The 27,098-nt window shown below is 46.9% G+C and overlaps 1 protein-coding gene across 3 annotated transcripts in view; it reads left to right on the top strand.

Annotated features, from left to right (window-relative positions):
* Nucleotides 1-27,098, top strand: part of LOC147013772 (uncharacterized) — a 103,697-nt gene that overhangs the window by 55,575 nt on the left and 21,024 nt on the right. For all 3 annotated transcript variants that reach the window (XM_085850982.1, XM_085850981.1, XM_085850980.1), the window contains 4 exons: nucleotides 6,023-6,069; nucleotides 7,705-8,227; nucleotides 15,728-16,446; nucleotides 23,723-23,802. In XM_085850982.1, the coding sequence (XP_085707108.1) occupies nucleotides 6,023-6,069; nucleotides 7,705-8,227; nucleotides 15,728-16,446; nucleotides 23,723-23,802 (1,369 nt within the window). The remainder of the gene's footprint in view (nucleotides 1-6,022; nucleotides 6,070-7,704; nucleotides 8,228-15,727; nucleotides 16,447-23,722; nucleotides 23,803-27,098) is intronic.

Genomic DNA, 27,098 nt, shown 5'->3' with positions numbered 1-27,098 from the left:
CGCGCAGCCATTTTGTCGTGCCGAGAGGAGAGCAAAAACGAGATCCTCTTCGTCAATTGTGTCCTCCACCAACTCCGTCCTCTCAACTACTGCGTCCTCTGACAACGGTCCGCTCTTCGAACCTCACTTTTTCCTCTCACGTCACACTCACCAATCATAAGCCTCGGGGGCGTGACTTGCTGGTGGGAAGGTGGGGCTTCTCGCCTGCTTGGACGTGCGGCATTGTTGTTATTATTGTTGTTGTTGTTATAAGAACGTAATTTTATTGCGGGCTTGTAAATGCAAAAATGTAGGAAAAGGTCACATGGGGCAATTACATATTGGGGGAAATTCGCCTTAATCCCTATCTAACACAGCACCACCCCCCCGTGTGGTGACGAGTAACACCTATGCTCACAGTTTCCCTCCTTAATTTACATCGCGATGTCTCCTACACGTCCATGGATCAAGCAACTCTATACACTCCTAACTTTTGCATGAAATTCCTCCATCTATCCCCACAACCATAACAATATATTGAGGAATAACTTGGCCCTGTAGTGAATGCTGAGATGTCAGCTGGCTTTGGTGGCCACCATGGAGATGTCTACCTCAGTGAATGATCAGGCTCAAGAGCTCCAGAGATTATTTTCTGCAGAGCTGACTAAATAAATGAACCGGGTGATTAGCTTGCAAGTCCTTATTGAGTGGCAAAAAGCGAGTGTGTGCCACTTCCTTGCCTGATTACATTAAAAGATGTTGTAGGTGCATGACCAGACTTTGCTCATTTTCTCCATATCATTGGCAGAGAGGAATGTTGCTCTCGTTAGCCAGCTTGGAGGGGTGAAGAATAGTCCTGCACAGGGTAGTCACACTTTCAAAATGATAGTGGATTTGTCATTGATGTCTATGCAGAATGCTGCTTTGAGAGATGAGATGCCCTTCTCTTGATGTAGCATATGTGAGAGTGCCATTCAAAGCAACTCCTGCCTGCTGCAAGCACAGAGAAAATCAATTTTTTTTTTTTTTTTTTTTTTTTTACACTTCCATGACCTAATCTGTTGAACTCTCTCATACATTATTTTTAACAACAAAAACGATCTTATAATGCTTCATCTTCCTCTCTCACACATGTGGTACTCTTTACTGTTTCACAATGCACTACTCTTCTGCTATTTTAACAGACTGCTCTCATTTCGAGCTCTCCTTCATTCCTTGCCTAAAAATCCAACTATTACAGCGCTTCTTCTCTCCATGCTCTGAATTCGCCTTCATTGCACCCATCAAGAATTGTGTTAAATCGCATCTCTGACCTAAAACTTTTAAATACCACAGTTTGCCATGGATGCTCGCTTTCCATCAAACATTCTTTTTTTCCAACTTCAGTGCCAACTCACCCCCCTCACCCCTCACTCTCACTCTCAAAGCAACCATCCCACTCTTCTCCCTCCAAGCCTCCCTCTCACCTCTCTCAAAAATCCCCCCTCACCTTTCTCCCACCTTTCATCCCCCTCACTCTTCCTTCTCAAAGTTGCCCCCTCTCATCCACCAACCTGCCTCCCTCCACTGCCCTCTCACCTCCATCTCTTCACTCCACCTCCTCAAATCCTCAACTGCCTTCTTCCTTGTCTCTTGTCCCCCCTCTCCCCCCCCACCACAGGGCCTTTTCTCCTCATTCTTTGCCCACCCCTCGCTGTTCTGCAATACCCCACACTCCTTCAGCAACCCTCCTTACCTGCCCTCCTCGTCCCTTGTCCTACCCTCCCCCTCCCCCTCCACCTCCTGCACCCAAAGCCTCCTCCCCTTCCTCTTCATTAAAAGTGTGGACCTCAAATATCCGGGGCCTTCGCTCAAACCTTTCAGATCTTTCCATACAGGTTGCCACTGACAAACCAGACATTATCTGCCTAACAGAAACTTTCCTCTCCCAAGACGTGTCTGACTCCCAAGTATCTCTCCCTGGCTACTCCCTCTTACGGTATGACAGACCTGAGCCTCGTCCTGGTGGAGGTGTTGCTCTCTTCATCAAAGACTCTATTCCTCACTCTCCATGCACTGCTCTCACTCCCCCACACCCCCAGGAATACCTCTGGCTTCGGCTTCCCCTCCACTCCCACCTCATGTTTATATGTGTACTGTACCGTCCACCGAACAGTGATGACTCCATCTACATCTCACTATCCGAAAACATGGACCATCTTCTATCTTCTCATCCAAACTCTCTCTTCCTCTTATGTGGTGACTTCAATTGTCATCACGCCAGTTGGCTAGGTGTGGGTACCTCTCTCACCTGCCATGGCACCTCAGCAAAAGCTTTCTGTGACTCATTGGGACTGACTCAATCGGTCAACTTCCCGACCCGGATCTCAACCAATGGTACTCCATCTCTTCTGGATCTGATTTTGACAAATTTCCCTGACAATATCTGCTGCTCTTCCTTCGCTCCAATTGGTTCTTCTGACCACGTCCTTGTCAAAGTGGACATCTCTCTGGCTGTTATCAGAGAACCACCTCACCGCCGTCGAGTCTGGCATTTCACTCAAGCCGACTGGCAGGGTCTCCGAGCAGCCATCAAACTTACAGACTGGTCTCCTATCACTACTTTCTCAAACATCAACTCATCCTGGGAATTCTTTCAAAGAAACTTGCTCTCCCTCATGCACAGATTTATCCCCTCTCGTGTTCAGTTGTCTTACCCTTCCTCCCGCCCTTGGTTTACTGAAGCTTGTGGCGAGGCAGTTGTCCTGAAACAACTTGCCTTTGCCTCATGGAAAGCAAACCCAACTGAGGGCAATCTCAGTTCTTTCCACAAAGCTCGGAACAAGTGTGTATCTACCCTCAGGAGAGCCAGAAAACAACATCTTTCTCATCTCAAGTCTGAACTCTCAAACCTCTCTCCCTCCTCAAAATCCTGGTGGCGTTTAATCAAATCTGTTTCTGGTGTATGTTCCCCCTCCATCCCCTCCCTTACCTCAAATGGCCGCACTGCTGATTCCACACGTGATAAAGCTGAATGTCTAAACTCGGTGTTTGCAGCTAAATCTTGTGTCCTAAACCCATCACTATCTCTACCCACTTTACCCAGTCGCACCCAACTGTCCCTGGACTCTGTATCCTTTTCTCCTGACAAGGTGGAGAGCTTGCTTTCAAACCTCGAGTCAGATTCTGCAACCGGTCCAGAGGGCATCAGCCCACGTGTCCTCAAAGCCTGCTCTTCTGCTCTTGCTCACCCTCTCTCTGTTCTATTCACCCTCTCATTTGCCCAAGGTCATCTGCCATCTGCTTGGAAATCTGCTAACATCACTGCCCTGCATAAAAAAGGTGCAAAAACAGATCCCTATAACTACAGACCAATCAGCCTTCTCCCAATCATCAGCAAGGTGATGGAATCCATCATCGCCTCAGATATGAAATCCTTCCTCTTCTCCAATGGCTTGATTTCCAATCATCAATTTGGTTTCAGACCAGGTCACTCTACCCTGGATATGCTGCTTCTGCTCTCCCATCAATGGATGGAGGTCCTCAATGCCAGACAGGAAATCCGAGCCGCATCCCTGGACATATCACGTGCTTTTGACACAGTCTGGCACCCTGCCCTACTCACCAAACTCTCTTCCCATGGTATTCAAGGCCATCTCCACTCATGGCTCGCAGACTTCCTCTCCTGTCGCAGTCAACGTGTGGCCCTAAATGGAGTTCTTTCATCCCCTCTTCCTGTGCAGGCTGGAGTTCCTCAAGGTAGCGTTCTGGGCCCTGTTCTTTTTCTGGTTTTCATCAATGATCTCTCGGACTCTCTGGAAAATCCTCTATTTCTCTTTGCCGACGACGCCACCCTCTGCCGTACCATCTGTCATCCCTCAGACCAGCAAGCAGCAGCTTCTTCACTCACTGCAGATCTGGATAAAATCACAAACTGGTCCAACACGTGGAACATGTCTTTCAATCCAGACAAATCTCACACTCTCACTATGTCTCTTCGAAAGGACCGTTTACAAAACCCCCCCATCCACTTTCTCAACAATCCTCTGGAAGAAGTCTTTTCTTTCAAGCTTCTAGGTCTCACTATCTGCCATGACCTTTCCTGGGAAAGTCACATTTCCAACCTCGCCTCAAAAGCCAGTCGCCGACTGGGAATCCTCCGTCGTGCTAAGTCCTTCCTCGGCCCTCTTGAGCTCCTGACCACTTACAAAGCTTTTGTCCGTAGCCTGATGGAGTACTGCTCTCCCCTCTGGGCTGGTGCTCCTGCCTCCCACCTTTCTCGGCTTCACGCTGTCGAAACCAGGGCATTTAAGATCATCGGCATCTCCCGCAATGAAGCTGAGTCTTTGGGCCTCTCACTCAATCACCGCAGGTTGGTCGGTGGTCTTTCTGTCTTCTACTGACTCCTCTCCAGCCTTGCCCCCCCTGCTCTCTCTGCGATTTGTCCCCACCACATTTCCACGGGGCGCTCAAGGTCCGCCAACAACCCCCTTCTGGTAAAACTACCAAAATCACGAATCACTGCTCATCTTCACTCTTTCATTCCTCTTTTTTCCCTCCTTTGGAATAAACTTCCTCACTCTATTCTTTCCCATTCTTCCCTCCAGGCTTTCAAAACAGCTGTTCACCACCACCTCTTATCTTCCCCCATCCAAATCCTTGATCTTTTCTACCCCCGATAATCCACCCAAGCCCACTTCCTTCATTTCTCCTACTTTCCTTCCTGAAAGTCCCTGAAATGTCCATCTTCTCTTCGCCATGTTCCCCGTCCCATCCCCATCCCTCTCCCTTCCACAGTTCACCTAATGTGTCTGTTCCCCACTGTTTTGTCCCTTCCACTCCCGCCCCTCTTGTCTCATGCCTCCTTGCTGTGAGTTGTGTGTTAGCTCTCATACGAGCCTCGACCAAGGTATACAAAAAAAAAAAAAAAAAAAAATTGGCAGTGCAGGAGGGGATACTATTGACATTATGCAAAGTGACCCATACCATGTGACCTCTGACATAATTGACATTCTGCAAAGTGACTGAGGAGGAAATGAACTTATCAGATGAGATAGTTAGAGAAGTGTTGAGTCTGCTGAAATGATTGGTTCCATGATTTTACTTCTCATGTGGAGATGGTTGACTTGTCTGTAGTTGAAACGATTGGTTTTGTTACCTTTCTTTTGAAGTGGGGGTAACACTGATAACCTTTTATTCAATACAGACCGGTAGTCTTCAGCAAAAGAGGAGGAGGATATTCGGACCATACTCTGTGCAGAGCGTTGGTACTGCCTAAGCAGTCTCCTTGGCTATTGGGCACAATCCTGGACGGGTCGCCACTCCGACACTCAGCATGCTGGTACTCATTTTGCCGACCTCAAAAGGACGACAGGCCGAGTTAACCCCACCTGGTATTAATTCAACAGCTGAGCGGGATTTGAACTCATAACCCTCGGATCCAAAGCCCACCACCCTAAACATTAAACCAACACCAGGCAGAGCAAAAGAGATGGAAAAGAATAGTGAAGGAAGAGAGTATATAGATCAGATGAACAAGTTCCTTTTACCTATCAACTCTTCGTTATGGGTATTATCATCAAGGTTTGATATCGATCTCTGGAACACTGTTCACATGGTGCTTTCTTCCTCCAGCTGAAGCTCTCTCAAATATAGAGCATTTTGTTGTCATTGAAACAATTAGATTTTTTTTCCTTTGAGGGGTGGCAGTTCATTTTTCTTTTGAGGGTGTTTTTTCTTTTTCAGCTTCTGGATTTACACACAGTGCATATGAAGGATTATTTTACAGGGTGCTCAATATGCCTTTTATTTCTTTATTTTCAGATTTGTTTTACAATATATAATATCGATATGTATTCTTGCTCATCGTAAAAGCATAACTTGCGAGCAGGGGAGTAATAAGACTTGCAGACCACCCTGTACAGTTCTAGTGGTAAGAAAGCCTTTGGGTACCTATTTGACACATGATGTTATTTTTTTGATTCCCTTTTTAAATGTTTCAAACTTTTTTTGTTCTCTCTTTTTTTTTTCTTATTCTTCTTCTCTTCTCTTCTCAATTCTGCAGAAAGATGGCAACTTGCAAGCATCCACTGAATCCACAGAGGCCGAGATGTAAGTTTTTTGGGCTTTGATTTGAAAATAGGCATGATTATGTTTGGTTGGGGAGGGGGGTGCAGGGTGGGGAGTGGGTGTGAAATCATAAAAAAATCATCATTTGGGTAGAGGTATTCTTTGTAGTACCACCATTTTGAAGTTAAATGCAGAATCTTTGTGCCCATTTCAAATTGCCCTGAGCACATGATCTTAATTCATCCAAAATGCATGGACCAGTCGGTATTTCATTTGGGCTAGATCAGGTGAGGCAGGCAGATTGGTCTCTGCTTGAATGTCATTGGAGATGATTGGGTTTTTGCCGACAATCCGAAGTTCCAGAAAATGGAAATCCTTAATGCTATTGCATTGGAGTCCACAACCTCCGACTCCCGGACAGTCTGGCGTCCTCACTGCTGGCGTTTGAAGCAGTTTGTGGATTCCAAATATCCAATAATCTCTCTTGAGAGACTGGACAGAAAACTAGACATGTTTGATACTTTAGTGTCTAATTGGCTTTCAACATAGTGTTGAGACTTGGTAGTCAAATCATTTTGACTTTGATCATTTTGCAAGACCAACTGCTAATCAAGAAGTGATCAATCCACTTCAGTTTTGGATTTTCTTTGTTCTGTTAAAACAGGAATGGCAGGTTAAGTTTTCAACTCTAAGCTGAATTTCACCTTCAACTAATATCTTTTAAAGGATAGAAAAGCATTTGTTTGATTTTTTTTCTTTTTTTTAGCTCACCTGGAACATTGTTCCGGGGAGCTTATGGGATGGCGCATTGTCCTTCTGTCTGTCCATCCACAAATACTTGCAACTTCTTCTCTGAAACTACACATATGATTTTGATGAAACTTTACCACAACATTCATCACCGTGTATGTACCACATTTTGTTCAGGGCATAAAAAAATCGGGCCTTAAGGGGGTCTGCGGGGGTTGCCCCCCAAAACGTGTATTTGCTTTCTTATCAGAATCTACACACGCAATTCCGATGAAACTGGACCACAACCTTCATCACCCGTGATGTACCAAAGCTCGTTCATACCATTAAAAAGTCAGGGTCTGAGGGGTCCACAATTGGGGGGGGGTTGCACCTCAAGAGGTATTTGCTTTCTTCTCTAAAGCTACACATACGATTTTGATAAAACTTCACCACAACGTTCATCACTGTGTATGTACCCAAGGTTTTGAATGGCATTAAAAATATCAGGCCTTCAGGGGTTCTACAGGGGTTGCCCCCCAAAATATGTATTTACTTTCTTCTCCAAAACCACACGCACAATTTTGATGAAACTTGACCACAACCTTTATCACCTGTGATGTACCAAAGTTTGTTCACAGCATAAAAAAAATCCATCGGCATTTACTTTCTTCTGCATTATATATTTTGTGGGTCAATCCATGCTTACCATTGCTTCCCTGGTTATTTTATCCAACTGTTACCAAGTGAGCGCCCAGGGGTATTGTCCCTATATTTCAGTTAAGGTTTTAGATGAGAGTTAAGAATGTGTTGTATAAATGCACCTTTTATTGTCATATATATACAGTAAAGCATGGAGTTTCCTTGTGGCAGCAGGGAGGTTCCTCACACACAGCAAGCTAACCTCACCTTTGTAGCTAGAACTGGTTATGATGGTTGTTGTCGCAGATCCAAATCGGATGGTGAAAGTGTGGACATGATGGTGTCTGAGGATGCAAAGGACAAAGAAGGGGGAGATACCAAGAGCACTCCTGATGTGAAACCCAAAGAGCCATCTGGTCAACAGGTTAACAGGAAGGAGTTGAAAGCTGTTAAACAGGAAGGAACTGAAGTTAAAAGCACAAACAAGATGAGCAAGGAATCCCTTTCAAAAACTGACAAAAAGGTTCCTGAGGCAGCTCCTGCTGAAAAAAAGGTTCCTGAGGCAGCTCCTGCTGGAAAAAAGGTTCCTGAGGCAGCTCTTGCTGGAAAAAAGGTTCCTGAGGCAGCTCCTGCTGGAAAAAAGGTTCCTGACGAAAAAGTTCCGAAAAAGTTACCCTCAAGATCTCTTCTGCAGACACAAGGGATGCAGCTGAAAGTTGCCACTGTGAAAGTGGACCCTGCACAGGTTGAGAAAATTGAGACTGCAAAGTCTTCAGGCAAGAATTCTTCCCAGGCTGACAAGCAAGGGACTCAAGCTACTTCTGGCCAGGTAGGAATGATGTGATTAATGGAACTGGAGTTAATCGTTGTCCCCATCTTTCATTCTCTAGTCAAAAATCACAATTATTAGGTCAGCTCGCTGACCGAATATAACCGTTCGATGTCCTCAGGTCCGTCCATCCGTCAATTTTTATTTTTCTATCTCCTCCTAGACGTCTCGGCCGATTGAGTTCTAAGTTGACACGATGATGATACTTGTTGCTCTCTCTAGATTGTCTGAGCCCATTCTCGCCTCGGGGTCAAGATTACAGGGTCATCAAGTGCAAAATGACCGATTGGTCGAATGGCTTATAAAGGAAGCATCAGACGGCTATAATGCATAATGGGTTTCATAGGGCTTATTAAGAAGATTTAATTCAACCAACTAGTTTCTCGTTACCTCTGTCGTCTGGCCCTGTTTATTGGGCAACACGAGGTCCGCTGACTTCAACACGACTTCGCGCGGTTATTTTAAGTTCAATTTAAATTGTTTTCATTTTTCATATTCGCAAAGGTTGATTAACACTCGGTTGCATCAAGTTTTGTGAAAATTGAATGTTTATATCCTCTGTCTGTGTGGAATGCATTGCAGCGAGGGGTAGCTTCCATAGCCTTCCATCCGTTTCCATGCCATATAACAAGGCTGTCTTAAGTTCTAGTTGATTTCAGTTTTCACTTTTGGGACCTTCTGGTGTAGCTACACGTTTAATGAAGATAATTTTCGTGCAAATCCGCTCAGAAACACACTTTTCATGAGGATAATAGATTCAATTCAAATAACCGTGAGACTCTGGAAAGGACACCACATGCTTTCCGTTCACTGCTTCACCTCGTAACCTGTCCTTCTGAGGGACTGCTTATTCGTAGCGTCTGCGAGATTAATGTTTATATTTTAGATGGTTTGGGGATGTGCTCTACAAGTATGTGAAAGAATTCCGGTGAAAAACAGACGTTTTAAGATTTTGTTAGGGCATTTCATCCGACGGTGGGCTGGCTGGTCACGTGACGTCGCACAGATGTACAGGCAGCGAGTGATTGAGCTTATCGGTGGTTTGCGATGTTTTTTTTTTGTTTGTTTTTTTTTAAATCGATGGGAATAAAATGTTAGAATTTTTGGTCGAAAACACTCACTGACGAATCCCTGAAAGTTTGAAGATCCGTTCAGCCATGTCTGAGAAAAATGGTCACACACACACACACACACACACACACACACACACACACACACACACACACACACACACACACACACACACACACTAACACACACGCACACACACACACACACACACACACACACACACACACACACACACACACACACACACACACACACACACACACACACACACACACACACACACACACACACACACACACACACACACACACACACACACACCTTATAGTATCGATTTTTTTTTTTTTTTTTTTTTTTTTTAGCAGTGTAATATGAAGAGGCATCCATGTCATCACAAATTTAATTTAGGGTCAACCCTTTCTTTTGTGGGTACTTTCTGCTGTGATTACAGTTTCTTCCAGTTTTTGAAAACTTGAGTGGCTGACAAAGTTTTGTGCGTTTGAGTAACCATTGTGTCTTCCAGTGACGATACAAACCAAGAGCCACGTGTGGCACATGAAATGATAATTTGACCATGCTTTTGCCATGTCTATGGATCTTTTTATTGAGATAGCCTGCTCTGTCTGCTTTTGCTAAGTATCAAGGACAAGGAATAAAGTTGGTCTTCCTTTGGTTGTTATCTCCATTTGTTGGTTTTCCTCATATTGTGCTCAGCTACGTTCATTTGAGAAGTAAACATTTATTTTGCAAGACTGGGCACTACTGTGTGAGTTTACAATTCCAAGTGGTAAATCGATTGGCCATTTTAATCGCTTTGTAATCTGGGCTGTCAAAAGAATTGTCGTTGATTTGAGTGTCCTATAAGTTTACTCCTCAGTGTTTCATTAAGCCCCTCCCCTTGTCTTTCCTCTCATTTATGTGAAAATTTCATTAAAATAGGTCATGCTAGAAACTTTATGATTGCCCCGCATAATATGACATTTATAATGTTTATTTCAGTTTGAAATGAAAGAATTGAGAATTTCCAAATGGAATAAGAAGAATTCTGGTAATTGAGAAAGTAAATTCATCCACAAGCTAAAGCTTGCTCTGGCTGTCTTGCATTTGTTAAAACTAGTGCGGGCCCGTAGGTGCGTGCCAGTATGTGCAGCTTCGTTCCTTCGCTCTCGTAAACTACGACTGGATTGGGGCATTGTTTCAATTAGATCGGACCAACCGTATCATAAATGGCCATAACTTGGGAAACGTACTCAGGTCCCCAGCGTCAATTGTGACATCATATCAAACGAAGAAGAATAAGAATTGATGCCCCCCCTCTCTCGCCCCCCTCTCTCGCCCCCTAGTCTCTCCCCTCCCCTCCCCCCTCCTCTCTCGCCCCTCTCTCTCGCACCCCCACTCTCACCCTCCTTCTCCCGTCCCCCTCTCTTCCCCCTCTCTTCCCCCCTCTCTTCCTCCCCTCTGTTCCTCCCCTCTCTTCCTCCCCTCTCTTCCTCCCCTCTCTTCCTCCCCTCTCTTCCTCCCCTCTCTTCCTCCCCTCTCTTCCTCCCCTCTCTCCCCCCCCTCTCTTCCTCCCCTCTCTTCCTCCCCTCTCTTCCTCCCCTCTCTTCCTCCCCTCTCTTCCTCCCCTCTCTTCCTCCCCTCTCTTCCTCCCCTCTCGTCCTCCCCTCTCGTCCTCCCCTCTCGTCCTCCCCTCTCGTCCTCCCTCTCGTCCTCCCCTCTCGTCCTCCCCTCTCGTCCTCCCCTCTCGTCCTCCCCTCTCGTCCCCCTCTCTCGTCCCCTCTCTCGTCCCCCTCTCTCGTCCCCCTCTCTCGTCCCCCTCTCTCGTCCCCCTCTCTCGTCCCCCTCTCTCGTCCCCCTCTCTCGTCCCCCTCTCTCGTCCCCCTCTCTCGTCCCCCTCTCTCGTCCCCCTCTCTCGTCCCCCTCTCTCGTCCCCCTCTCTCGTCCCCCTCTCTCGTCCCCCTCTCTCGTCCCCTCTCTCGTCCCCCTCTCTCGTCCCCCTCTCTGGAGTCCCCTCTCTCGTCCCCCTCTCTCGTCCCCCTCTCTCGTCCCCCTCTCTGGTCCCCTCTCTCGTCCCCCTCTCTCGTCCCCCTCTCTCGTCCCCCCTCTCGTCCCCCCTCTCTTCCTCCCTCTCTTCCTCCCCTCTCTTCCTCCCCTCTCTTCCTCCCTCTCTTCCTCCCTCTCTTCCTCCCCTCTCTCGTCCCCCTCTCTCGTCCCCCCTCTCTTCCCCCCTCTCTTCCTCCCCTCTCTTCCTCCCTCTCTTCCTCCCCTCTCTTCCTCCCCTCTCGTCCCCCTCTCTCGTCCCCCTCTCTCGTCCCCTCTCTCGTCCCCCTCTCTCGTCCCCTCTCTCGTCCCCCTCTCTCGTCCCCCTCTCTCGTCCCCCTCTCTCGTCCCCCTCTCTTCGTCCCCCTCTCTCGTCCCCCTCTCTCGTCCCCCTCTCTCGTCCCCCCTCTGGTCCCCCCTCTCGTCCCCCTCTCGTCCCCCCTCTCGGTCCCCCCTCTCGTCCCCCCTCTGGTCCCCCTCTGGTCCCCCCTCTGGGTCCCCCCTCTCGTCCCCCTCTCTCGTCCCCCTCTCTGGTCCCCCCTCTCTGGGTCCCCTCTCTCGTCCCCCTCTCTCGTCCCCCCTCTCGTCCCCCTCTCTGGGTCCCCCTCTCTGGTCCCCCTCTCTGGTCCCCCTCTCTGGGTCCCCCTCTCTGGGTCCCCCTCTCTGGTCCCCCCTCTCGTCCCCCTCTCTCGTCCCCCTCTCTGGGTCCCCCTCTCTGGTCCCCCTCTCTCGTCCCCCTCTCTGGTCCCCCTCTCTGGTCCCCCTCTCTTCCCCCTCTCTCGTCCCCCTCTCTCGTCCCCCTCTCTTCCCCCTCTCTCGTCCCCCTCTCTTCGTCCCCTCTCTTGGGTCCCCCTCTCTCGTCCCCTCTCTTCGTCCCCCTCTCTCGTCCCCCTCTCTCGTCCCCCTCTCTTCGTCCCCCTCTCTTCGGTCCCCCTCTCTTCGTCCCCCTCTCTCGTCCCCCTCTCTCGTCCCCTCTCTCGTCCCCCTCTCTGGTCCCCCTCTCTCGTCCCCTCTCTCGTCCCCCTCTCTCGTCCCCCTCTCTGGTCCCCTCTCTCGTCCCCCTCTCTCGTCCCCCTCTCTGGTCCCCTCTCTCGTCCCCTCTCTCGTCCCCCTCTCTGGGTCCCCCTCTCTCGTCCCCCCTCTCGTCCCCCCTCTCTTCCTCCCCTCTCTTCCTCCCTCTCTTCCTCCCCTCTCTTCCTCCCTCTCTTCTCCCCCCTCTCTTCCTCCCTTCTCTAGTCCCCCTCTCTCGTCCCCCCTCTCTTCCCCCCTCTCTTCCTCCCCTCTCTTCCTCCCCTCTCTTCCCCCCTCTCTTCCTCCCCTCTCTTCCTCCCCTCTCTTCCTCCCTCTCTCCTCCTCCCTCTCTCGTCCTCCCTCTCTCGTCCTCCCTCTCTCGTCCTCCCTCTCTCGTCCTCCCTCTCTCGTCCTCCCTCTCTCGTCCTCCCTCTCTCGTCCTCCCTCTCTCGTCCTCCCTCTCTCGTCCTCCCTCTCTCGTCCTCCCTCTCTCGTCCTCCCTCTCTCGTCCTCCCTCTCTCGTCCCCCTCTCTCGTCCCCCTCTCTCGTCCCCCTCTCTGGGTCCCCCTCTCTCGTCCCCCTCTCTGGTCCCCCTCTCTGGGTCCCCCTCTCTCGGTCCCCCTCTCTCGTCCCCCTCTCTGGTCCCCCCTCTCTGGAGTCCCCCTCTCTCGTCCCCCTCTCTGGGTCCCCCTCTCTGGGTCCCCCTCTCTCGTCCCCCTCTCTCGTCCCCCTCTCTCGTCCCCCTCTCTGGTCCCCCTCTCTGGGTCCCCCTCTCTCGTCCCCCTCTCTGGGTCCCCCTCTCTCGTCCCCCTCTCTCGTCCCCCCTCTCGTCCCCCTCTGGTCCCCCTCTGGGTCCCCCCTCTCGTCCCCCTCTCTGGGTCCCCCCTCGTCCCCCCTTCGTCCCCCTCTGGGTCCCCCCTCTCGTCCCCCCTCTCGTCCCCCTCTGGGTCCCCCCCTCTGGGTCCCCCCTCTCGTCTCCCCCCTCTGGGTCCCCCCTCTCGTCCCCCCTCTGGGTCCCCCTCTCGTCCCCCTCTCTGGTCCCCCTCTCGTCCCCCTCTCGTCCCCCCTCCTGGTCCCCCCTCTGGGTCCCCCCTCTGGGTCCCCCCCTCTGGGTCTCCCCCCTCTCGTCCCCCCCTCTCGTCCCCCCTCTGGGTCCCCCTCTGGGTCCCCCTCTGGTCCCCCTCTCTGGTCCCCCCTCTCGTCCCCCCTCTCGTCCCCCTCCTCGTCCCCCCTCTCGTCCCCCCTCTCGTCCCCCTCTCGTCCCCCCTCTCGTCCCCCCCTCTCGTCCCCCTCTGGGTCCCCCTCTCTGGGTCCCCTCTCTCTCGTCCCCCTCTCTGGGTCCCCCTCTCTCGTCCCCCTCTCTGGTCCCCCTCTCTCGTCCCCCTCTCTCTCGCCCCCCTCTCTCGCCCCCCTCTCTCGCCCCCTCTCTCGTCCCCCTCTCTTCGTCCCCCTCTCTCGTCCCCCCTCTCTCGTCCCCTCTCTCGTCCCCCTCTCTCGTCCCCCTCTCTTCGTCCCCCTCTCTGGGTCCCCCTCTCTTCGTCCCCTCTCTCGTCCCCCTCTCTCGTCCCCCCTCTCTCGTCCCCCTCTCTGGGTCCCCCTCTCTCGTCCCCCTCTCTTCGTCCCCCTCTCTCGGTCCCCCTCTCTGGGTCCCCCCTCTCTGGTCCCCCTCTCTCGGGTCCCCCTCTCTGGGTCCCCCCTCTCTCGTCCCCCCCTCTCTCGTCCCCCCTCTCTCTTCGTCCCCCTCTCTCGTCCCCCCTCTCTGGGTCCCCCTCTCGTCCCCCCTCTCGTCCCCCTCTCGCTCCCCCTCTCGTCCCCCTCTCGTCCCCCCTCTCGTCCCCCCTCTCGTCCCCCCTCTCGTCCCCCCTCGTCCCCCCTCTCGTCCCCCCTCTCGTCCCCCCTCTCGTCCCCCTCTCGTCCCCCTCTCTGGGTCCCCCCTCTCGTCCCCCCTCTGGTCCCCCTCTCTCGTCCCCCTCTCGTCCCCCCTCTGGGTCCCCCCTCTGGGTCCCCCCTCTCGTCCCCCTCTCGTCCCCCCTCTCGTTCCCCCTCTCGTCCCCCCTCTCTCGTCCCCCCTCTCGTCCCCCTCTGGTCCCCCCTCTCGTCCCCCCTCTCGTCCCCCTCTGGGTCCCCCTCTCGTCCCCCCCTCTCGTCCCCCTCTCGGTCCCCCCTCTCGTCCCCCCTCTGGTCCCCCCTCTCGTCCCCCTCTCGTCCCCCCTCTCGCTCCCCCTCTCGCTCCCCCTCTCGCTCCCCCTCTCGCTCCCCCTCTTCCTCTCTCTCCCCCTCTATCCCCCTCTCTCCCTCTCTCTCCCCCTCTCTCTCCCCTCTCACCCCCTCTCTCTCCCCCTCTCACCCCTCTCTCTCCCCTCTCTCTCTCTCTCCCTCTCTCTCTCTCTCTCCCCTCTCTCTCTCTCCCCTCTCTCTCTCCCTCTCTCTCTCTCCCCTCTCTCTCTCCCTCTCTCTCTCCCCTCTCTCTCTCCCCTCTCTCTCTCTCTCTCTCTCTCTCTCTCTCTCTCTCTCCCCTCTCTCTCTCTCCCCTCTCTCTCTCTCTCTCTCTCTCTCTCTCTCTCTCTCTCTCTCTCTCTCTCTCCCCTCTCTCTCTCTCTCCCTCTCTCTCTCTCTCCCTCTCTCTCTCCCCCCTCTCTCTCTCTCTCCCCTCTCTCTCTCTCTCCCCCTCTCTCTCTCCCCTCTCTCTCTCCCCCCTCTCTCTCTCTCCCCCCTCTCTCTCGCCCCCTCTCTCACCCCCCTCTCTCGCTTTCTCCTCTCACCCCTCTCTCTGTAAATGTATTCACAAATGTCTACCAAGCACAACAATTATTCAAACCTTGGGAAAAAACAGCTTTCAAACCCTTGGGAAACATCTCTTTCCCTTGGGAAAAATTCAAACCTTGGGATTAATTAATAATTTGAACAATTAATTCAAACCTTGGAAAAAACAGCTTTCAAACCTTGGGAAACACTTGGGAAACAGCTGAAACGGATGAAGAATGATATCAAACCTTGAAAAGGCACATACTCAGGTCCCCAGCGTCGACTGTGACGGCATACCAAACGAAGAAGAAGAAGAATTGTGACGTCAATAGTGCAAAAAAAACGACAACAAAAAATTGTGACATCATACCACCGTGTCTTGTCATTGGTTGACAGATAAATGGCCGTAACTTGGGAACCGCTTGTCCGATTAATATCAAACCTTTAAAAGGCACATCCGTGGGTCCCCAGCAATATTCGTGGCAAGTTTCAATCAGATCGGACCGGTGGTCGTCGAGAAACGGCGGTCGCAGACAGACACACATACAGACAGACCGACACACAGAGATTGCTGGAATTATAGATAGATGCACTGACAAATATAATATCTTGTTTCCATCTTCTTTCCCACAGATGCGCTCAACTCCTAAATCGAAACCTCCAGCGAAAGGAGAGTTGAAAAAAGAAACGGACAAAAAGGTGGTTGTGGAACCAGAGGAAAGCAAAAAGAAGGAAGAAGTGGACAAAGAAGATGAACATTCCGAATCAGGTTGTGAGGAAGATGACTGGTTCCCAGAGAATATGGAAGAACTGGTGACTGTAGATGAAGTTATGGAGGAAGAGGATTCTTCTGAAGCAACAAAAGAAGAGGACAGCAGTTTGGCCATAGCGGTTACCAGTGAAGTCGCGCAAAAATCGGATGCAGGTGGATCTAAAAAATTGTCAGCGTCTCGCTCGGGTGGTGAGAAGAAATCTTCAGGATCTATTGCAGTTGTGAAGAATAAATCTTCAGAATCTCATGTGGATGGGAAGTGTAAACCTTTGAAGTCTCGCACGGATGGGAAGAGTAAATCTTCAGATTCTCTTGCAGATGAAAGAAGTAAATCTTCAGAACCTCTTGTGGAGGGACAGACTAGATCTTCAGAATCTCATTCACCTGAGGGTCAACAATTAGAATCTAAATGCCTTGGCGATGTCACCTCAAACAAAGAAAATTCTGTGTTAAGCCCAAGTGCAATGGACACTGATGTATCCGCACAACAGGAAGAAAAAATGGATACAAAAGCTGTTGGAGCACTTGACAATGCCCCTGCCAATGTTGAAAACAAGAAGGGAAAAAGGAAAATGGTCAGGTATGTATATGTATATATCATTGTTGATTGTTGGTGAATTGCTTGCCTTTTTCAAAAGATGCATTTTATGTATGGCAAAAATGTGTTTGAATGCATTCAATTTCCAGTAAACCCTCGTCCAATGCGGGTCTTCACAATGTGGATTCGTTTATGCGCATGGGAATAAATCTGACTCATTTCCTTAACACACATAAAACGTGCTGATCACGCCATGCTCAGAGGGGACGTCTCCCACCATCTTCTTCCACCCGCGCTGTTTTCAATCTGCATAACACTGCGGTCGAGTGAGCCTTTGCCCAGATTTCTTTAACTCCGCATTATTGTGCCGTATCGTGTATCCTTACATACAGTATGGTACCAAAACGTCAAACTTCTCCAAGTGGTGGTGGTTGTGAAGAAGTGAAGAATTCCCTTTAGGCAGACTATCATTTGCACGCTCCTCATTTTGAATTTCGGTGCGCGATGGATTGCTCTCGAGTACTTGGTCACTGTCATGGAAATCGAGGCAGAATTCAGCCAAACTGCCCAAACTTCACGGAATCTCCCAAACATTAATCAACTCGTAAACATCATCATAGTAGATAGTTTGAAATGATGAAAAACGGGTTGGTAGAAAACCAAAGTGGGTTTTTATTTTAGTTATTAACCTCTGCCATTGAAGATCGGAGGTTACTGTTTTCACCCCTTTCTGTTTGTTTGTTACTTACGAAATATAAAGATTTCGTAAGTATATTGATGACTTCCGTTTTTGTTACTTAGGAAATCTAAAGATTTCGTAAGTATATTGATGACTTCTGTTTTTGTTTGTTTGTTTGTTTGTTTGTAGGCACGATAACTCGAGAACGGAAGAAGCTACCAATGTCAAATTACACCACATGATTCAGGAGGGTGATGGCTAGTGCTGATTAGATTTTGGTCAAAATCGGTCAAAGGTCAAGGTCACAGTGAGGTCAAATATTCGATTTTTGATGGTTTGGTACAGATAACTCGAGAACGGAAGAAGCTACCAATGTCAAATTGCACCACGTGATTCAGGAGGGTGATGGCTAGTGCTGATTAGATTTTGGTCAAAATCGGTCAAAGGTCAAGGTCACAGTGAGGTCAAACATCCAAAAAATGATAACTCGAGAACGGAAGAAGCTACCAATGTCAAATTACACCACGTGATTCAGAAGGGTGGTGGCTGGCGCTGATTACATTTTGGTCAAAATCGGTCAAAGGTCAAGGTCACAGTGAGGTCAAACATCCAAAACATTCGATTTTTGATGGTTTGGTACAGAATCATCGTAGAAACTTCTGGTTTGCGTCGCTACCTTCTCTAGAGACAGCTTTTATTAGACAAGGTCAGAGGTCAAGTTGACGATTTCGTAAGTACCAGTCTATGACTGCTTGTTTGTTTGTTTGTGAACAGTATTACGGGAAAACTCCTCGACGGATTTCGACGAAACTTGGTGGAGGGATTAGGTATGGTCCAAGGAACATGCCATTAGATTTTGGACTTGGTCCAAAATCCAATATGGCCGCTATGGCGGCCATTTTGAAAAGTATTTGAATTTTTTTTTTTGCATTTCTACATGTGTTAAGTGATTTCCAACCCCCCCCCAAAAAAAAATTGTTGGAGAAGAAAAAAAATTTTGAAACTTTTTTTCAACAAAATTTTGATTTTTTTTTTTTTTTGCATTTCCACATGTTATAAGTAATTTCCAACAAAAAACATGCCAAAATTATAATTGCGGCTGATTTTGGAACTTCAGGTGGATATACCCACGTAAAATCAATTCTGTCTCAAGGAATCTAGTTATGACGAATGAATTGAGTATGTAAAAGTTAAAAGTAAAAGAGAAAGTTGCAAACTAAAACTCTGTGGGCACTGTTGACGTCAAATTGAATCAATAGGATATCAGGTTCACTTGAGTGACCGAGCAGTATTGGCGGCGGAGGTTTAGCACTCTACCAAGTGCTCCCCCTCTAGTTTATTTGATGTGATTGAAATATGGAGGTGAAGTAATGCTGTGTGGAATCCTTTGGTGAGCTAAACATTAACAAGGAAACAGCGCAGAAGACTAATTTATACCTGCACCAAAACATTGCATTTTTAAAATGGATTGTACTTTCGATCCAATACCTGTTTTGATGATACCAAGACGGGTCTACGGGTTTTCAGAAACCGGTGAATGTTCAATCCATCGTGGCGCCCAAATCACAGTCAATTCTCGCCGAATTTGAGGTGCTTGAGAGAACTCTGCCTTCGGTACTTGGCTTGTATAGTTAAAGATGGTCTGATCATCCATGGATGATACAATAATGGTTATTATCCAAACGCTTTTTGATAAAATCACACCTGTGTCCGAAGGAAGCGGTGCAGTTTAAAAAATAAAAATAAATTAAAGGTCTGCTTGTGTGCATGGGTACGTGGGCGCACGTGACAAAACTGCAGTCTCCAACTTGTGACTGGTTATCCCCTCAGAGAGTTGGGAAGGTTATTCATTTTTGATGGCTGGAAGGACGTACCAAATATTGAAGTGACTATGCATCGCTTGAAAACCGGGGGATATTGCTATCGGTTGTCTGCCCGTCCGTCGCGAGCTCCTCCAAAATGGTTTGCGTGAAAGTCACCAAACTTTGTAGTTATCATCAACACATGGCAAGAATGTGCAAGACAAGTGTTAGTTTTGGCCCCTGCACCTTAGGGTGGATTCCAAAGGTCGAGTACTGAAAAATGCAACTGTGGGCACTTTTTTTTTTTAATACATTTTAAAATGAAACTTTGTATATGCAGTCAACATTTTGGAGACATGAAATATGTAACGATTTTTTTAGATTTGATCCTTGGTTCATTCCCCAGGGGGTTGGGACTTGTGGGTAAAGGGGTCAAAACAGGAAAAAAAAATTAACTATAAATCATGGAGTATGGCAGTACTCCATTTAGAGGGATGATATGGGAAAAAAATGGCTGCCCATTGAAATGTGCACACACTAATACATTTATAAACCATATCTTTTATTCTCAAGTGTTTTCTGAACTACCAACACTTAGACACCAGAATACATCACTCAAGGACCACAACGAGAGATCGCCAATTTGAACTACTACTTCTTTCCTTCCAAAAACAATGTTAAACTGCAGCTCAACCAAACCCGATAACTGCTGAAGTGATGATGGTGATTTCAACGTAGGGAAGTTATTTTGTGCCTGGGCTAGTGTACACAACCCAAAGTTAAAAAAAATTGCACCAAATGAAGCTCCATTTTCTGCACATTCCATAATGTTTTCTTCACTAAATATAATCTTCTGAGCAATAGGAAAAAATTAAGGTTCATGTTCATTTTTATTCTGTTTTTTTTTTTTTTTTTTTTTTTTTTTTTTTAGCAATTATGCAACAATTGGTGTTTCCATCAGCAAAGCGATGGGTCTTCTAGTGGTTTTGAAATGAACAACGAAGCAGCTTGGTGAGCGCTCACCAGGTGGCTTAAGTACTCAATCAAGCACGGCAATGGGTAATCACTTGCCAAGCCAGGCTTTTCGTTGCAGTCGGTCATATAATCCCGTGCATTCGGAAACGCCCAAGCCATGTCCGAATTGGACAAATGAAGTTTTTCAGCAGTCGGAACTGCTGCTAAGTTCAAGTCTGGAGCTTAAAGGTCCCCTGACATGCAAAATAAACTTGTTATTTATAAATTAACTTGACCTTCCGAGTGAAGAAATCACCCATGCTTTTTTTTTAATCAAAAATGGGATAATTAGAGCAATATTTCGATCATTTCTGGAGCTATTCACAACTTGCTATTCCCCGCCCCTTAAAAAATGGACTTCAGCGAATCGCAGCGTGACGTCACATACAGTAAATCGCACAGAGTGGATTGACTCGAGAGTCGAGATGTCACGCGCCTTATACAGTACGTACAAATGCATTTTGCACATGCTAGTGCAATCTCTGTGATCGTCTTAATTCCAGTGATTGTTTCGCGAAATTTTAAAATAGTTTTAGCCGTACTTTCGAAAAAGCCTGCAAGATGTATCATAGCAGGATGCAGCAATACAAGCAAAGATGGTGTAAGCCTTCATGTATTCCCGAAAGATGATAATCGTCGGAGAATATGGACATCTAAAGTGAAGGTACTGCTTCCATTGGCATGCTATTCATTAACATTTAGCCAAAATGCTGTAATAAAAGAAAAGGGAAAAAAATGTTTGCACAACTATGAAAGACAAATTTATCTGTCTTATTACACGGCCTCAAAGCCTCGGGACTCTTACGCATTGACTTGTACATTGTGTGCATGCCAATACAAGTTACTTGTCAACTCTAGAGTCTAGACTAGTCCGATAAATCCGACTAGGCCGATAAATCTGACGTGCTGTAGCTTTATTTTATTATTCTCTTTTCGTCATTGTTTTTTACTGGCACCACATGACGACAATAGGAATGAAATAAATAAAAATGCAACAGAACGTCAGATTTATCGGACTACTCGAGACAATTGTGTCGCAAGGTGTGTTCTGCACACAAGTTTTCATCGTATCCGGACAGCGAGATTGCTTCGTTTTATGCGCGGAGAGATACGGCCGATTGAAATGGGCTGGCCTTGTTTGTGATTCATTGCTGTGGAGCAACATGTCCGCTATGCTGCGCTGCTCACATCACCTCACTATAATATTTCTGATATCGAGCAGTATTCAAGTCAAATTTACGTTATTGAATTACGAATAGGATTTAGTCTAACCAGTTGTTATTTCCGAGTCTTCCTTCGATGTCCTCCCGATTATCAAGAACTCCGGGAATTTCATCGCCATTTTTCTCTGCTTGTCCTGCTTCGGGCTCGAACTGCGAAGGCCGTATTTCATTTCCAGCTGCCTGAACTTCACCTCCCGCGACTCTGTTATCCGACAATTCTCCATGTGATTCAGACCAAAATCCTTCATTTCTCTCGCACTCACTGTCGTTACCAGACAAATGAAAGTCCATGTCATCCATTATTCAAAACCAAATGTTCGATTTTTTTTTTTAAAGCAGAAACGAACGAAGCGATTGAGTTGACCAATCAAATGTGGAAACGCACAGCAAGCCAATAGAATCACGTAGACCACCAACCCGAGTAATTCACGTGCAGCCTTTGACATCCTGTATATGACTCCATGTGGGTTACGCCCCTTTCAGGAGAATTTTTATGGGCGTTCCCGAAAACGTTTGTTTTTTAATTTTACAGAATGAGTATTGTGAAAAAAACAGTGTTAGATCTGAAATCACGATGAAAAACTCCTCTTGGACATATATAAATGAAATTTATGTAATTTGGCATGTCAGGGGACCTTTAAATTTTGTAATTTGGTGTAGTTTAAGATATTCTCGAGGTTTTGGCATGTGCGGAAATGAAATAAAGCCACGAACACTGGCTTTCCAGGTATTTATAAGCATTGCAATGTACCCAGCAATTTGTAGCTATTGATGAACAGGCATTCGATAATATGAGTAAGGAAAGTAGGGGGAGGGGGGGGGACTTTATCGTTAATAAATCGTTGCGGTCTGTTCCACGCCAAGGCATGGTTGAGCAGGCCAAAAAACATGGCGGCTTCAGACCATTCCAATGTGTACACAATAATAAGCCGAATTTCAAAATTATACCCAGGATAAGCCAAAAGACCCCAGAGAATGAGGTGGCTGATGATGCGCCTGATAAATGATATAATTAAATAAGGCCGTTAATTATCTTAAATGGGTGCTTTTATTAACTCAAACACCCAATTTTCACTCTTGCACTTCCTTGGAGTTTTCTTGGTATGTATGCAAAGTTTCAGGCTGATAGGTTTCATGGTTTTGGAGTTATGGAGAAAACACACACACACACACACACACACACACACACACACACACACACACACACACACACACACACACACACACACACACACACACACACACACACACACACACACACACACACACACACACACACACACACACACACACTGACCTGAAATATGTGGTAATCCACAAAGCTGAATGAACCGAAAGTCAGGATTGAGGTTGGAGAGGGGCTCTTTAAATGTACCATAAGCTGAATCTAATAACATTCTTGGATGTAATCCATCCCCAAATAACAAAATATGAAGGAATAAGGATATTAGTACTTTAAATAAATTGCATAAACAAGAGGGGGGGGGGGGAACGTGTTAAAAAAATGTAAAAACAAAGGGATGAAATCTCAAAAAGACAATCAAACAAGTTTGTGATGACACCACATTATGATGCCTCAAAAGGAAACTGCAATCCTCTTATGGATTAGCATCACGATGTCTTTGACGTTGTTCCATCACAATTCCACAACAAAAAGAAAATGTCAAAAGATGTGATGGTAATCTATAAGAGGATTGTGGTGTCATTCCTACCTTGTTTGGTTGTTATTTTTTAAGATTTCATCTCGCTTTGTTTTATTGCTCATCTGGAACATAGTTCGGGGGGAGCTTATGGGATGGTGCCTCGACGGTCCGTCCGTCCATCCACAAATACTTGCAACTTCTTCTCTGAAGCTACAAATACAATTCCAATGAAACTTTACCACAACCTTCATCACCCTGTATGTACCAAAGTTTGTTCATTGCATTAAAAACATCTGGCCCAAGCATGTCTACCAGGGGTTTCCCCCAAAAATAGGTATTTGCTTTCTTCTCAGAAACTACACATGCAATTCCAATTAAATCCACCACAACCTTCATCACCCATGATGTTCCAAAGATTGTTCTATCTATATATTAATCCTAAACCACCAATTTTGTGCTCCTCCTAGCGGTCGCGTGACGTTTTTCTCGGTACTGTGACCTGGACTGAAAAACTTCGTACCTGTAAGAGTGTATCGCACATAGTGGCAATAGTCAAACTTCAACTCTGAAGCAAAATAACCACTTTTCGTTGAGACGGGGCAAGGAGTGAAGAGGCGGGGGCGGGGGATGAAGAGACGGGGGCAGGGAGTGAAGAGGCGGGGGGAAAGGTAAGCAAATTTTTGGGTGAGGGTAAGCAAATTGAAAGCGGGAGACGGGGGGAATGGGGCGGGGGATGAGTGGGCAGGGGCTGGACAGGGGGGCCGGGAATCAAGAGATGGGTGGGGGGGGGGTGAAGCGGCGATGCCGGGGTAAGCAAATTGAAGGCGGGGGATGAGTAGGCAGGGGCAAGCACTCCATGTCCCTCGAGTGTGGGTGAGCTGGTGAGGGTGGTTGAATGAACGGAATCCGTCTGTGACGGGGTTTCGGCTAGTCTTCATTATTGTGCATTGTTTGCAGGTTGGTGAAAGGAAGTCCTGTTGCAAAGCCATCCGATCAATCCACAGATGGTGAGCCATTAGGGTTGCCCACAGATGAAGGTACAGTGTATTTCTGATGACAATATTGAATAATTTGTTTATATTTATAAAGGAAACCGTTAAGGTAAATTTATTTTGTAATGGGTGGATATTTTTCAATATATTTATATAATATATAATGACAATACCTAATAAATGGTATTTTATGTTTTCCTTTACACATTCTACCCACTGTTTCATGCTTCGATCTGAGCACATAGCTCGTGTTACTGCACTGTGATTTGTTTATTGTATTCTCAGGGTTCTTGTTGAAAACCCGGTAATCCGTCATTTTAATGTCCATTGTGTAATTTGTAACTGCCTATCGATTTTTGAGAAAGTTCTTTCCCACAATTTAATTTTTTTAATCTATTTTATTACCCCGTGCACACAAAGTGAAAAACTAACCTGCAGTTTAAGCAGAACTTTGGCTCTGCGTATGAGCCAATTGCGCATGTGCTGAGGAGTGAAATTTTTTTTTATATCTCTGCTGATGAAGTTGTCGGAGGCATTATGTTTTTGGATTGTCCGTTCGTACATCTGTACGTGCGACCGTCCATGCTAATTCTCTTCTTTCTTTTTTTTTCCTTTTCTGCAACAGCTTATCTGATTGCCACCAAATTTTCACCATCGTAGAATGTTATAATGCAGGGCTACTCGTGTGGAATGTTATAATGATAATAATTGATGTCATCGGTCATGTGGTTTGGCAGCCATGTTGGAAAAAGGAGAAATTTTGGATCTCTATCCCGAAACCGCTTCATGGAAAAATTAAATGAAACTTGGCACATGTCAAGTACTCCCTGTGGGAGACGAGTGATTTTTTTTTTTTTGTTTTTTTGATGTCATATGTGGCTTCGTTATGATGTCATAATTGCATACTTTTAGCTCACCTGGAATGTGATTCCAGGGAGCTTATGGGATAGCACACCATTTGTCCGTCTGCCCATCCACAAATACTTGCAACTTCTTCTCTCAAACTACACATGCGATTTTGATAAAACTTCACCACAACGTTCATCACTGTGTATATACCAAAGTGTATGTTCATGGCATTAAAAAAAAGAATCAGGCCCTGAGGGGGTATACGGGGGTTGCCCCCAAGATATGTATTTGCTTCATTCTCAGAAACTGCACATGAAATTCTAATGAAACTTGACCACAACCTTTATCAACCGTGATGTACCAAAGTTTGTTCACGGCATATAAAAAAAACATTCCACTAGTATTTACTTTCTTCTCTGTGACATATTTTGTGGGTCATCCATGCCACCAGTGGTTCCCTGGTTATTTTATCGAGCCACTACGAAGTGAGCGGTCAGGGGTATTGCCCAATGTTTCAAATCGGTATGAAGATTTTTAATGGGTCATCTAGGGATAAATGGTATGGGGGGGGCTTGATGACGTCACGTGGTTCGGCAGCCTTTTTTTTTAACATAAAAACCTTCAAAAATATTCTCCGAAACGGTTGAACAGATTGAGGCAAAACTTTACAGGTATAATTGCCCATCTGTGAGGACCAAAAGGTTCTCCACCTATGACGTCATAGGTCACATTGTTTGGCAACTGATTTTTTTGAAGAATAAAATTTTTGAAATTTGCTTCTCCAGAACGGCTTGACCGATTGAGGGGAAACTTCACCCACAACAAAGTCCCACACTCTCTTCAATCCCACTCTTCCCTCCAGGTTTTCAAACCAGCTGTTTACTACCATCTCTTATCTTCCTCCATCCAAAACCATTATCTTTTTCGACCCCCATTAATCCACCTCAAACCCATCTCCTTCAAATTCCTTGCTTTCTTTCCTGAAAGTCCCGATAGTGTAAGAACCTGAAACTCCTTACAGTGTCCATCTTGTTTACCCCGTGTACTCCGCCCTATCCCTCTCCCTTCCATTGATCTAATGTCTCCGTTCCCCACTGTTTTGTGCTTCCTTCTGCCACCCCTCTCATCTCCTACTCTCCTTGTTTGTATGTTCTATGTGTTAGCTCTAAAATCGCTTCGACATTATATATATATTTTAAAAGTGCTATATCAGGAAATTTTCAGCCAAATTAAGACCTAAAAGTTTTTTCCCCTTCCACATTGTTCAAAATGGAGGGACTTCAGGGGGCTTCCCCTCCCCTAGACCCCTTAATGGGGCCCAGCCCTTGGACCATGCTGGGGGCATTTTGTGCTGGAAACAGGATGGCCACCTTGATACGATTATTGCGTCATTTTCCCCATACTTACAAGAAAGAGTCTATCCATGGGGTAAGGGCAGCTGGGTGCGACTGCATCAGGCTATTTTGGCTGGCAACACACGATTATGATTGCATCAGCACCAACTAATAGAAAGAATAAACGTTCAAGCCTGTGCAGGCTGATAAAGCATTTCCTGCTTCATTGCAGCCTCCAACAGGATAGGCCTTTTTATACAGAGTCGAGATTCGTGGAGGAGTTTGGAATATTGAAGTTTATAGGTTGTATTGCATTGCGATCAATCCCATACAGGGGTTGATGATGAAAGGCAGGATCTGCTTTGTTGTCCCGCGTAAATCTGGTAGAGTTTGCGCTTTTTGAAATGTTTTACTGTCCCGGCTGCTGTTGTAGATCTGCTTGTCTTGACGACATGCACGGTGTTGCGTGGCAGAGATATTCTGTTGGTTCGAATTCATTTTGACATTAGCTCGTGTGACGCATTGTTCCTGGTCTCAAAATAGCGAAGGAGTTTATATTTGACATGAAGCAGCTTGTAATTATTTTTTTTTTGTGCAGCCAATTATTGTGGATCTTTTTAGATTATGCTGAAACAGCCATTTCTTTGGTTTCGTTTGGTTTTCTTGCAGCACACAACCCAGTAAGGCTGTTGTCATTTGACTACATTCCATGAAGAGATTTCCTTGGAACCTTTTGTCAAGCTCAGTTGGTGAAGCCCAATGAAACAAAATAGCTTAGGAGGTCATGAAAGCAGTACAAAGAAACTTGATCCCTGTGTCATGCTGTGGATGATGCCTATTTATATACATGGTGGGCTGGAAAACAATGACACATTTGTTTTTGGGTTTCCGTCGTATAACTTTATTAAAACAAACGATTTAACCCCATTTGCAAATCCTGTTTTCTTTGGAAATCAGTCGGGCATGGGATACATGTTCATTACCACCATTGTGTGTTTTTCTTGGGCTTCTTGTCATTGCAACGTGAGGAGCTTTGACATTTTCATGAGTCCGTACTGACGATTGGCGGGGCCTTGTTGATTTGAGCACAGTTCCATTTTCTTCAAATTGTCTGTGTAACCTCAAATTTGTGTTCCGAACGATGCCCACCTTGCCCTA

The sequence above is a fragment of the Eptatretus burgeri genome, chromosome 13 (assembly GCF_056783735.1).
Source record: "Eptatretus burgeri isolate ZD-2024b chromosome 13, Ebu_testis_v1, whole genome shotgun sequence".
NCBI classification, from domain to species: domain Eukaryota; kingdom Metazoa; phylum Chordata; class Myxini; order Myxiniformes; family Myxinidae; genus Eptatretus; species Eptatretus burgeri.
Note: the sequence above shows the minus strand (reverse complement) of the source record. Positions and strands in the feature narration are given on the sequence as shown.